Raw genomic sequence first — 13,362 nt, forward strand, 5'->3', positions numbered from 1 at the left:
TTTTTTTTTTTTTTTTTTTTTTTTTTTTTTTGAGACAGTCTCACTATATAGCTTTCACGGGTCTGGAGTTTGCTATGTAGACCACACTGGTCTTGAATTTAAAGAAATTTAGCTGCCTCCACCTCCAGAGTGCTGGAATTAAAACAGCGTGCCACCACACCTGATCTGCATTTTACTTTTTAAATGTTGAAATTGGATCAGTGAGATGGCTCAGCTGTAGAGGTGTGTTTGCTGCAGGCCTCATGATCTGAGTTCATTCCCCAGATTACACAAATTGGCAGGAGAGAACCTACTTGTGAGAAGTTGTTCTTTGACTTCTTCCATAGATGCAACAGGGCATAGAAGCATCTGCTAGGATGCATGCTGACATGCTGTCTCTCTTTGTGTGTGTGGGTGTGTGTGTGTCCCTGTCCCTCCCATCTTTCCTTCTTTCTCTTTTTGGTTTTTCAAGACAGGCTTTCTCTGTTTAGCCTTGGCTGGCCTGGACTCACTTTGTAGACCAGTCTGACCTCAGACTCACAGAAGTTAGCCTGTTTCTGACTTCTGAGTGCTGGGATTGAAGGCATGCACCACTGCACCCAGCCATCTTTTCCTCTCTTAGACACATGAATGAAAGAGAGAAAAGAAAGGAAAAAGGAAATATTGAGATTATGATTTGAAAACACTATTTTAAAAACTGTGACCTCCTCTTATAAAAACCACTATATTTGTTTTTGTCATCCAGTCATACTGTCTTCTCCGTTTACTTGAAGGTGTCATTTACTACTCTGGTTTCACCCTTTTCTTTAACCTGAAGGTTGCCCCAGGCTAATTCCCCTTCTGTCCTAAATTGATACATTCTTAATACTTTTATTTACTTGTTTGTTTCTTTTTTCTTTTCTTTTCTTTTTTTTAAGGCAGGATTTCTCTGTGTAGCTCTGGCCATCCTGGAACTCACTCTGTAGACAAGGCTGGCCTTAAACTCACAGAGATCCTTCTATCTCTGCCTCCCAAGTGCTGGGATAGCGAACACTACCATCACCTGGCTACTTTGAAAGTCTATCTCGATGGCCTAAGGCCAGAGTTCAGTTCTCTAGTATCCAGACTAGCTCCTGGACCTTTTCTTCAGAAATTCTACTTACTCTTAAACCTTAATTTCCATTGCCCATTTTGTTTCGGTCGTATTGCTCTACTGACTGCCAGCAATCCTTTCTGTTCATGTCCTTCTACTCATTCCTCAAGCTCGTGCTTATGAAAATTCCTGCTAAACAATGGGATACAATGGTGGATACGAGGGCTATTCTTAGCCTTTAAATGGCATATATGTGGGGAACCAGTCAAGACCAAATAATTGAAATATTTCCATCTTGTAGTAAAATACTTCAAAGGGGGAAATACGGAATGTTTAGCTGCAGAATATCTACTTTTTTCAGAGTTAACTTTTCTGATAAGGTGTTATTTCAGTCAAGAGTATACAACATACAAAGAATACTGCTTTCCCAAAGATTAATATTGCAAGTGTCGAAGTCAAGGAGTAATTTGTTATATTAAAGTAACTGATAGAAAGGTAATGTTTGTTAAAAGGTAATTAAAAGAATTCTATGAGATAAAAAAGTAGGCAGGACTTTTTAAACCATGTGAGAAGTTTGTATTTTATTGCATACAGAATTAGATGTTTGGAGGTCTTAAGCATGGAATGATAGATGTTTCATCTTTCTAGAATGCTTTTTCTTTCCTTTTTTTTTTTTTTTTTTAAGATTTTATTTATTATGTAGACAGTGTTCTGCCTACATGAGTGCCTGCAGGGCAGAAGAGGGCACCAGATCTCATTATAGATGGTTGTGAGCCACCATGTAGTTGCTGGGAATTGAACTCAGGACCTCTGGACGAGCAGCCAGTGCTCTTAACCTCTGAGCCATCTCTCCAGCCCCTAGAGTTCTTTTTTTATTGCTCTGTGGACAAGGGCTTAGAGCTGTCATAAGGATTAGTGGTTGGTTTAAGAGAAGCATGGATGGGGTAATAGTGAGATGGGAAAAGTAAATGTTTTGGATTTGGATAGTAGAGATGAAATAACGGAAAAAAGTAATCATTTTCTGGCTTGAGGACTTAGCTAAGATGACTTGTTCATTAGATAGGAAAGCCTAGGGAAAATATACCCTGGGTGTAGTAGTGCTGTTTTTGAACATTTGAAATTTATCCAAGGTATTTAAGTAGCTCGTGCACATGGATCTCAAGAGAAATCTAGGCTAGAAAAAAAATGAAGCATTTGTTTCTAAGGTTATAGAACACACTTAGGGTTAGCGCACATGACCTAGAAAGAACATATGTGGAGAGACTAAACATGAATAGTTACTAATCATTTTTGTTTGTAGTACGAGAAAGGTGGGTTTTTTTGTTTTGTTTCTGTTTTGATTTGTTTTGTGGTCTGTGATTAGTTGTTGAAAGTTATTTATGTAAAATTAATAGAGAACACATAAAACTGTCCCAAACTCTGCATCAAATAATGCTGATCTAATGTTTACTATTGTGAGGCTTCTTCAATTATTTTTTTTTTTTTTTTTTTTGCTCATTGGCAAGTGGATTTAGGTCTGCCTAATCACTAGACGTGTGGTGGATGCTTTTGGCTTATATATCTGGCTGTTGGTTTAACAGAGGGTTTGGTGGACGTTATTCTCTATCATCAACCCGATGACAAAAAGAAGAATCGGGGGTTCTGCTTCCTTGAATATGAGGATCACAAGTCAGCAGCACAAGCCAGACGCCGGCTGATGAGTGGAAAAGTAAAAGTGTGGGGAAATGTAGTTACAGTTGAATGGGCTGACCCCGTGGAAGAACCAGATCCAGAAGTCATGGCTAAGGTAAATACAGCTACCTGGGGCTGGGAGAACTCAAAAGTTGGAACTGTGATTGTAAATACAAAATGTAGCTGTTTGCTATAATTGCTTAGAAAAACAGAAGGAGCTGATGCAACACTAATGTAGCAGCCTGTTTTAGCATCTGCTCAGATGTGCCAAAAGAACTGAAATCTAGTTTATTATAATAAATATTTCATACATACTGAGAATTTTTTTTTAATGTTAGCACCATCAGAAATAAAAAATATTGGCCAATAATAAATTTTTTTTCTTTTTTGAATAGTATCCTTATATACCTCAGCCTTACCTGGAACTCACTGTGTAGTCCAGGTTGGCCTCTTAAAATCCTTTTGTTCCAGACTCCTGAGTGCTGGTCGTATAGGCATGAATTGGCTCATGCTGTGACTTTTATTATATGTTTTTTAATTATAGTTTATTTAGACTAATAGTTAACTTATTTTAATGTATCTAACGTCTTTTAGAGTATTGTCCCTGTGAAGAAAGACAAGATTGCCATGCTTGCTGATATTTAGTAGTGGCAAATAGATTTGACATATCCTACAGAAGGCAGGTCCTCAGTTTCCTCATTGTTAGGATCTTTGCTTAGGAGTCCTGGTTCTTAGATTTTTCTTTGGATGGTTCCTGGGACTGAAGGGATTCATCTGCTGCTTTCTGTGAGTTTGTGTACTTCAGTTACGGCTCTTCTCTCAGGGTAACGACTTTATTAATGACCGTAAATTAGTGTTTGAGTTCTTCATAACTGAAAAGTCTTGTTTTGAGATTTTTACTTACTTATTTATTTTGAAGAGGTGGGTGCTCTGACTGGTTTGGAAAATGCTGGTGTAGGTTAGTAATATGTAGTAAATATCTTTGTGTGCACAGACATCTTTGATCCATTGAGAAGAACCTGAGAGGATCTCGGGAGTTCTGTTTTTGTCTCATAGTCCCTGAGTATCCAGGGAAGGGACTAGGAATCTAAAGAGTCCTAGTTCTTTTTCTTTCTTTCATTTCTTTTTTCTTTTTAAGTGGCTTGATTTCAGTCTTTATTGTTTGTTCTAGTACCTTGTGGCATTGTGCTAACTACTGGACCTTGGATGTCATTTATTTTATTTGGTTAGATAGTCTCTTAAGCTACATTATAGCATTGACTACCTAGTTCTAAAGCATAGTCTCTGCCGCTTTTTAAAACAGAAATATCTAAAAGTTAGAAGGGATGTTATACCCTGGGAACAGTAAAATTCCCTAGAAATCTCAAGGTGGAACTATTAATTTGCTTTATCAGTCACTTTTCACTTAATCCTGTTAACCTTTTAAGTGGAAGTTCAAAATGAGTCCTACTGCTACCACCTATTAGAAAATGTCAAATTTGTTTTGTTTTCTTTTATTTTCTGGGACAGGATTTCTCTGTGTAACATCCCTGACTGTCCTCTCAGTTTGTAGACCAGGCTGCTAAAGGCAGGTGTTATTACACCCAGCAGAAAACGGCAAGATTTTAATTTTGTGACTATTATTTTCTGGTTCAAAATATGTTTCAGTTGGTAGGGTACTTGCCCATTATACAAGAAGCCCTGGTCTCCATCCCCACTACCAAATAAAAGTTGGCATGGTGATAGTATACTTGCTAGGTCAGGACGCTTAAGACCAGGAATTGAAGGCTGCTGTTGGCTCCATAGCAAGTTTTGAGACACTGTCTAAACAAAAGAAAACCTCCCAAAATTTATGAAAACAAAAGATTTCAGAGTGGCAAGGCAGCCTCTATAAACTTGGAATTGAATAAAATTGATACCTTTATTGTTTTCTCTCACTTTGTCTGTTGGTAAAGTTTCTGTTCTGTACTCAAGGTCACAGTTTATCCTTTGGCAAGGTGGGTCAGTTTTACAGTAACCTGAAACCTAAAGTCTAACTCTAACTCACAGCCCCCCCCCCTTCTGAATATTTAAATTCTGTTCTTGTAGTGCTGGAGTTCAAACCCAAAACCTTGCATTGCTTAGCAAGTGGTATAGAATGAGACACACTCCACAGTTTCTGAGCATGTTAAAGTACAGTTCCAAGCTTGTTTCATCTTCGGTGCTGTGGGTCAGACCTTCAGTCTTACATATGGAGGCAAACACTATCATTGACTTAGTTACACTTGAGTCCAAGAAGTTCTTTTTCTTTTCAGAAGTGGGATAAACCAGTGGAAGCCTGTCTAGTCTAGAGGATAGGTCAGTCTGACAGCATGGAAAATTTCTTTCTCTCCCTCTTTTTTGTTTTTGTTTTTTGAGACAAGGTTTTTCTGTATAGCTCTGGCTATTCTGGAACTCACTATGTAGATCAGGCCAACCTCAAACTCACAGATTCACCTACTTCTGTCTGCACTGTGCCACGTGGTTTCCCAAAAGAAGTGTTGGGACTAAAGGTGTGTGCTACTATGCCTGGGCTCAAATCTTTCTGAATCTTCCAGCTCTTTATCTGAGACAGCAGTTTGTTTAGTAGGTATGCTAATCTTTTTTCCCTGAATAGGTAGCTTGTTAATTTAAGGATTCAAATATTACACAGAAAATTATACTCAAATCCACTTTCTATCCCTGTCATCATGTCCGCCATGACTCCTATAAGGCACCTAGTTTTAATAATCTATGGATTACCCTTTTAGCATTTCTTTAGACAAGTAGAAGCAAATGAAAATTATGTTATTTTTTTTTCCTTAATTCTTAGATGAGTAGTTATTGGCAGCCTTTTGTGTTTATTGTTCTGTATTTGCTGTATTCACCATTCTGTCTAATCAGCTCTAGGAAGATGCAGCATTATTATGTGTAACACTGAAGAAGTTACATAATTCTGCCACTTAAATTGTCATGGTGGTTACTTATCTTTTACTGTAAGTTTTAGCTCTGCTTTAGAGATGTGAAGAATTGGGAAAGAATGTTCTCTGAGCACCCATAGATCCTGTTCTGTGTCAACTCATAGAGCTCCTCTTGGTTTTTTTTGTTTTCAGAGCTGAGAGCTCAACCCAGGGCCTTGTACTTGCTAGGCAAGTGCTTTGCCATTGAGCTGAATCCCCAACCCCTCTTTTTATTTTTTGATCTCCATAGTGTACTCAGCTCTAGATAGGCATTTGTTTCCAATCTTCTGTTAGAAGTATAGTAAGCTTGTACCATGTATGTTGATATGGGCAAATATGTTGTAGGATAGACACTTAGCAGAGAATTGTAGTCCAAGGGGTAAATGCAATTATTAAGATATGCCCATGCTTTTGCAGGTGTGCCTCATACTTGACAAAATAGCATATGATCAAACTTATATTTTGCTCACTGCTGTTTATAGTTAATTACTAGGTTTATGCTTGAGTATTGAATATATTGGGTTACATGTATTTCTTTATGAATCATGTAGTGATGAGTTTTGCCAACTTTTTTTTTATTTTTCTGTTGCTCTGATGCTCTGGTGTAAGTTGGAAATTTCATGTTTGTCTTTTGTCTTCTGGCTTTGTTGTGATGATTTTACCATATATGACTGTTCGCATTAGGTAGTATCATTCCTTCATTTGGGTTCTAGATTTTAAGTCATAAGCTGCTTCCTACCAGTACTTTTTGTAAAAATTTGTATTTGTGACTTTTAAATTTTAATTTTTGCGATTATAATTATATAATTTCTCCCTTTTCTCATACCAATATTTTATAAAGATATCACCCTTGTTTTCCTCTAATATAGCCTCACATTTACTTTTTTACAGCTTTGATTTGTTTGGAGTTTATCTTGGTAAATGGTGTGAAAATGAACTTTTATCCATTAATGCTACTCTTATTAAATAATTTAAGCATTGTAGTTTGTTTCTAAATTTTGTTCTGACTTTCTCCCCAGTCCAAGTAATAGTTTTTATGTGAATGTTCACAGTTTTAAGGGGAACAGGTAAACTTGTTTGGGGGCACTTCAGAGTCATAAATTTTTGAATTAGCAATGATAATTATGTTTTGTGCCTGACAGGTTCTGTTCAGTGGTAGCAGTTCTGTTGGGAGAGAAGGCAGGAACCAATAATTTATTTAACTTGATTACTTTTTAAAAAGCCTTAGTAAAGTGGTAGCTAATGTGAGAATCATTTCTTAATGTTTCACAGACTTATGACTACATTTTTAGACTGACTTACTGGGTTAGAAAAGAAAAGCCAAAAGCCTATGTCATGAAGACAAGAAGTAGTATTTTAAGATTTGAGCTAAAATTTTAAGAGTGTCAATTTTGTATATTTATTGCCATTAGGTGAAGGTTTTATTTGTGAGAAACTTGGCTACTACGGTTACAGAAGAAATATTAGAAAAGTCATTTTCTGAATTTGGAAAACTGGAGAGAGTGAAGAAGTTGAAAGACTATGCATTTGTTCATTTTGAAGATAGAGGAGCTGCTGTTAAGGTAGGAACTTTCGATTTTTTTTTCTTGCTATATTTTCAAACTTGGTAGACACATAAAGTATAAGGTTTTTAATAATTTGTATATGTGCATGTCTATGTGAGGGCATGTTTACATGTGAGTGTGTATGTGAGTAGTTATGTGTTTGTGGGTGTGTTGCTGCAGTTTGAACCCAGGGCCTCATGCATATGAGGCTTTTCTTCTGAGCCACACTCTGGTCATCATCCTTTTTGTTGCCAAACTCTGAACTTTAAAAAAAAAAAAAAAAAGTGTATCATCCTGTGTAATATCAGGTAAGGTAAGTCTTCATTTCTGTTGTATGTTTCTGTTTTGTTTGTTTTGATTTTTGAAACAGTTTCTCTACATAGCCCTGGCTGTCCTGGAATTCATCATGTAGACTAGGCCAGCCTTGACCTTACAGTGATCCACCTGCCTCTGCACTCTCAAATGCTGGGATTAAAGGTGTATACCACAGCCCCAGCTCTTAATTGGTAAAACTTTTAATTTCTTCCTAGTCTTGTCCCCTTCCTTAACAAGAAAATCAAGACAATTATTGTAGTCTTTTTTTATATGATCAGGAAGGTGGGCCCAAAAGAGAAACATTGTTATTTTCCACATTTTCTGTTGGTGGTTTGTTAGTGTTATCTTTTTTTTAATCATTTTCTCTTAATTCAGCTGTCACATAAATAATTGAGACTCTTATATTTATTTAATAGTAAGCTTCGCAGCACAATAGACAATTATTACTCTATTCTTAACCCTCTAAGCTTATCTGGTTTCCTCCCAGTGTACATCAGAGATACTTTCACTTAGTAGCTTTTCCTGCTCCAGCTCCTTCTCCTGATGTCTCCTGGACCTCTGTGAGTTCTGAATCTCCTACTTCTTTTCCCCTTGCTAGCAGGAAACAGTCCTGCTTTCTCCCCTGCTCAGTGATTGGCTGTAGCTGCTTTATTGACATAACGGGACAACTGAGGAGCAGTGTTTCTACAACATTGAGATGGGATTCTCAGGACAAGGATTGCAGCCAGATATGGCGGTGCAGAAATCAGCATTGGAATTCCACAGTAACCTTATACCTACAGCGGTTGTCTTCGGGTTGTATTGCTTTGATAAAACTTAATGACCAAAAGCAACTTGGGGAGGAAAGGGTTTATTTCATCTTAAAGCTTGTAGTTCATCATCCAAGGGAGTCAGGACAGGAACTCAAGTGGAGGAATTCTGCTTATAGGCTTGCTTCTTTGGCTTGCTCAGCCTGATGATAGCACACAGGACCACCTGCCTAGGAGTAGCACCACCTAAAGGGAGCTGGCCTCTCCCACAAAGCCTTTACAGGCTTGTCCACAGGCTAATCTGGCAAAAGCATTCTCTCAGTTGTTGTTCCCTCCATATGACTCCAGCATGTGCTGACATTGACCAGTACAATGGTGTACTTCCAACTTTTGAGCATTTCCCTTCCTAGGCTTCTTCTTTAAAGTAGGTCTTAGAGAATCACTGCCTTGTACATGGTTTTGTTTGATTTTTTGTTGTTGTTGTTTTGTTTTTGAAGTACTGATGATTACAACCCAGAACCTCCAGCTTATTAGATAGAATTAGCTGTCTTTTGAGTTCTAATTCTAACGTAAAATTGATCACTTTGCTTTCTGCTGAGGTCTGTTGAAGTACTAACTATGAAATTCATAGCTTAGCCCAGTGATGGTGGTGCATATCTTTAATCCCAGCAGGTGTCAGGTAGATCTCTAAATTCCAGTCTACAGAGTTTCAGGACAGCCAGGGCAACATAGAAAAACCCTATATTGAAAAAACAAACAAAAAAAGTATAACATTCACAGCGTAGTATGCAATAGTTTCCTTCTAATGTTTGACTTCTTAATTTTCTTTCTGCGTTTTCAAGACAGGGTTTCTCTGTGCAGTATTGGCTATTCTGGACTTGCTTTGTAGACCAGGCTGGCCTCGAACTCACAGAGACTTGTCTGCCTCTGCTTCCCAAGTGCTAGGATTATAGGTTCACACTACCACACCCGGCTGGCTTCTTAAATTTCTAATGATATAGAACACAGTTTATAAATACTCCTTTTTACTTGCTACAGAATATAATTGGCTGAGTTAGAAGGAAATAGTTGCAAGAACTGAAAATATTTGCAAGAACTGGTAGGATTGTTTGTGAAGCCTGTGAAATTATAAAATTTCTAGTCTAGGAACTGAGAAGTGTCCTAAATGATCAGGATAGAGCATAGGTGTTCCATTTTTATTTATTTGCTTGTTTCATTTTGTTTATAGAAGTCATCACATTTCTTTTTGTTGATGCTATGTCATACTGGGCATCAAACTCAGACATGCTAGGCAAGTGTTTTATCCCAAAGCTACAAGTCCTGAAGTAGGAAGACAATAGGTTGCTATAATCAGTACATCAATAGACCCCAGCAGAAAGCTGGGTTTGATACTTTAAAAAATAAAAAATAAAATAAAAATAAAAAATAAATTTTTATTTTAAAAAAGAAAAGAAAAGCAAATAAGTTGTTTTCTCAGCATCTGGGAGGCAGAGGCAGGTGGATTTCTATGAGTTTGTGGCCAGCCTGGTGTATAAAGCTCCAGGCCAGCCATTGAAACTGTCTGTAAATTTAAAAAAAAAAAATGATTTTTGCTTTCTTAGTTGCTTAGGGCTTCATGAGCATTTTCTGTGCCCTGCTTTTAGTTTAGGCATAGTAAGTTCTATGTTAGATATGAGGGAAAACAGTATTTTGTTGCATTTCATATCCTTGAAACATCTGTGCAAGGCTTGGATGTTGATTATCACATCTTTTTTTTTTTTTTTTAAAGTTATTTATTTATTTATTATGCAGTATTCTGCCTGCATGTGTGCCTACAGGCCAGAAGAGAACACTAGATCTTATTTTGGATGGTTATGAGCCAACATGTGATTGCTGGGAATTGAACTCAGGACCTTTGGAAGAGCAGCCAGTGCTCTTAACCGCTGAGCCATCTCTCCAGCCCCCATTTATCACATCTTTATTGCTATCTGAAGAGTTAGTTTTTGATTGATTTGTATTGATGCTGGCATTTTTCCTAGGTGTGGAGAATTATTTGAAATGAAGGAGTTTGGTTAAATGCAGCTTTTTTTTTTTTTTTTTTTTTTTTTTCCTTAAGAAAACCTTATAGATTTATTTATTTTATGTGTATGGGTATTTTGAGTGTGTGTGTGTACTGCTTGTGTGCCTGGTGCCCACAGAGTTCAGAAGATAGCATCAGATCCTCTGGAATTGGAGTTAGGGATGGTTCAGTGCTGGAAACTGAACCTATCTCCTCTGCAAGAATGATAAGTGCTCTTTACTGCTGAGACATCTTTCCAGTCCCTCTTTTACCTTCTGAAATATGGTAAGAAGGCATTGTTTTTTGTTGTCAGCAGTAATTTATGTATAAAACATAAGGTGAAGGAAAGGGTTCTTTTTGGCGAGGCTACTCTTGGCAAGTTAAAATAATTATAAAATGCTTACTAAAACATAATGATACGTTTGTGCTTTTTCAAGATTTTTTCTTTAATTTTGTGTGTATAGGTGTTTTGCTTGCATGTGTGTCTGTTCATTATGTACATGCATGGTGCCCATGGAGACTAGAAGAAGGTGTCACGTTATTGGAATTGGTGTTATAGATGCCTTCTGGGTTTGGGGAATTGAGCCTGGAGTTGTCTGGAGGAGCAGCTAATGCCCTTAACTGCTGAGCCAGCAATCTACTTTCCTAATTATGTTCTAAAATACTTTCTCATACAATGAACTTACTTTTATAATATAGGCTATGGATGAAATGAATGGAAAAGAAATAGAAGGGGAAGAAATTGAAATTGTCTTAGCTAAGCCACCAGACAAGAAGAGGAAAGAACGCCAAGCTGCTAGACAGGCTTCCAGAAGCACTGCGTGAGTTTATTATTTGAATAAAGAATACCTTGATAACAGATCAGATTAGTAAAGCAGGATTTTGGGGGGGTTGGTCTGATGCTTCTATTTTGATGCTAATTACTGGCCCTCAAGATCTTGTTATTGCCTGGACACCTATTCTTGTTGTGTAGACTTACCTAAGACATTATACCTGATTGGTTGAGTTAAAGGCCTAAAACCTTGGGCAGGGCAGAATGGGTTAGGCCTGGCTAAGGTTCTTGGGCTTTGGGAAGAAGAAAGACAAGAAGAACACAGATCACCAGGAAGAGTGGAGGAAAGAGGATGCCATGATGGGTTAGCATGGAGAAGAAATTGTTTGGGCTGGGAGGAAGGACTCCCAAGGATGGCATGGATGGAATAAACACCAAATATAGTCAAGTATTCATAAGATTATGGATGGAAGGTAGCCCAGATAAGGATGGTTAAGGTGGATGGCATTGAATGGTGGCTGGGAGGTGGGTGGTGAGGTTGTTGATATAGCATAGATGAAATAGCTGCCCAACCTACGGTAAATCAGGCAGTTATAAAATCCAACAGGCATCTGTGTCTTATTTGTGATAGCAGGTTAGATAATACTGCCGTGATAATCATAAAGCAAATAATAATAAATAACATTATTTAGCCCAACACCCATCTTTTTATTTACAACATAGGGTGGATCTTGAATTAAACTGATTTGTTGTTTCTTTTCTTCCTTCCCTCAATTTGCTAGGTATGAAGATTATTATTATCACCCTCCTCCCCGAATGCCACCTCCAATGAGAGGTCGAGGTCGTGGTGGAGGGAGAGGTGGATATGGCTACCCTCCAGATTATTATGGTTATGAAGACTACTACGATGATTACTATGGTTATGATTATCACGACTATCGTGGAGGCTATGAAGATCCCTACTACGGCTATGATGATGGCTATGCAGTAAGAGGAAGAGGAGGAGGAAGGGGAGGGCGAGGTGCTCCACCACCACCAAGGGGGCGGGGAGCACCACCTCCAAGAGGTAGAGCTGGCTATTCGCAGAGGGGGGCACCTTTGGGACCACCAAGAGGCTCAAGGGGTGGCAGAGGGGGTCCTGCACAACAGCAGAGAGGCCGTGGTTCTCGTGGTGCTCGGGGCAATCGAGGGGGCAATGTAGGAGGCAAGAGAAAGGCAGATGGGTACAACCAGCCTGACTCCAAACGTCGGCAGACCAACAACCAACAGAACTGGGGTTCCCAGCCCATCGCTCAGCAGCCGCTTCAGCAAGGTGGTGACTATTCTGGTAACTATGGTTACAATAATGACAACCAAGAATTTTATCAGGATACTTATGGGCAACAGTGGAAATAGACATGTGAGGGTTTGAAAACTGATACTGGCAAGATACGATTGGCTCTAGATCTACATTCTTCAAAACAAAATTGGCGTAACTGTTTCATCTTTAAGTAGCAGTTTGCTGCCATTTGTATTCAGCTGAAGAAGTCACTATTGTGTATATATACTCAAGGCTTTTTATTTTTCTTCTTTTCTAAATGCTCTTGGACATTATTGGGCTTGCAGAGTTCCCTTATTCTGGGGTTACAATGCTTTTATCGTTCCAGGCTTCATTTTAGCTTCAAAACAAACTGTTAAATCATGATTTTGCAGAACCTTTGGTTTGGACAGTTCTGTTTTTTTGGATTTGGAATAGATTACATAGGAGTATGAAGTATGCTGTAAATAAAAGTACAAGCTAGTGCTTTGTCTTAGTAGTTTTAAGAAATTAAAGCAAACAGATTTAAGTTTCCTTGTATTGAAAATAACCTATGACTGTATGTTTTGCATTCCTAGAAGCAGGTTAACTGTGTTTTTAAATTGTTATAACTTCACACCTTTTTGAAATCTGCCCTACAAAATTTGTTTGGCTTAAACGTCAAAGCCGTGACAATTTGTTCTTTGATGTGATTGTATTTCCAATTTCTTGTTCATGTAAGATTTCAATAAAACTCAAAAATCTATTCAAAACATTACCTATTTCAAATTCAATTGTGTCCTAAAACATTATTTTATTCATAATCCTTGAAGGAATGCTGTTTTCAAATAGAACTGCCTATGTGAGTGATCAAATTCATGAAAAATTTCTTGTCTATTCCATCATGTATTGTGGATATTATATTTGAGGGTTATTCTAAATTCACATATTCCAAATACTATTTCATTGATCAGTGTTTGCATAATCTCTTCTAATTTTGAAATTTTATC

The 13,362-nt window shown here is 37.8% G+C and overlaps 1 protein-coding gene across 3 annotated transcripts in view; it reads left to right on the forward strand.

The window, feature by feature from the left end:
- Hnrnpr (heterogeneous nuclear ribonucleoprotein R) overlaps window positions 1-13,141 on the forward strand; it is a 32,695-nt gene extending 19,554 nt beyond the window's left edge. For all 3 annotated transcript variants that reach the window (XM_055611325.1, XM_055611323.1, XM_055611324.1), the window contains 4 exons: window positions 2,632-2,837; window positions 7,071-7,220; window positions 11,004-11,125; window positions 11,859-13,141. In XM_055611325.1, coding sequence (XP_055467300.1) covers window positions 2,632-2,837; window positions 7,071-7,220; window positions 11,004-11,125; window positions 11,859-12,471 — 1,091 coding nt within the window. In that variant the 3' untranslated portion in view covers window positions 12,472-13,141. The remainder of the gene's footprint in view (window positions 1-2,631; window positions 2,838-7,070; window positions 7,221-11,003; window positions 11,126-11,858) is intronic.
- Window positions 13,142-13,362: the final 221 nt, after the last annotated feature.

The sequence above is a fragment of the Psammomys obesus genome, unplaced genomic scaffold, assembly GCF_907164565.1.
Source record: "Psammomys obesus unplaced genomic scaffold, mPsaObe1.curated_primary_1811, whole genome shotgun sequence".
Lineage (NCBI taxonomy): Eukaryota > Metazoa > Chordata > Mammalia > Rodentia > Muridae > Psammomys > Psammomys obesus.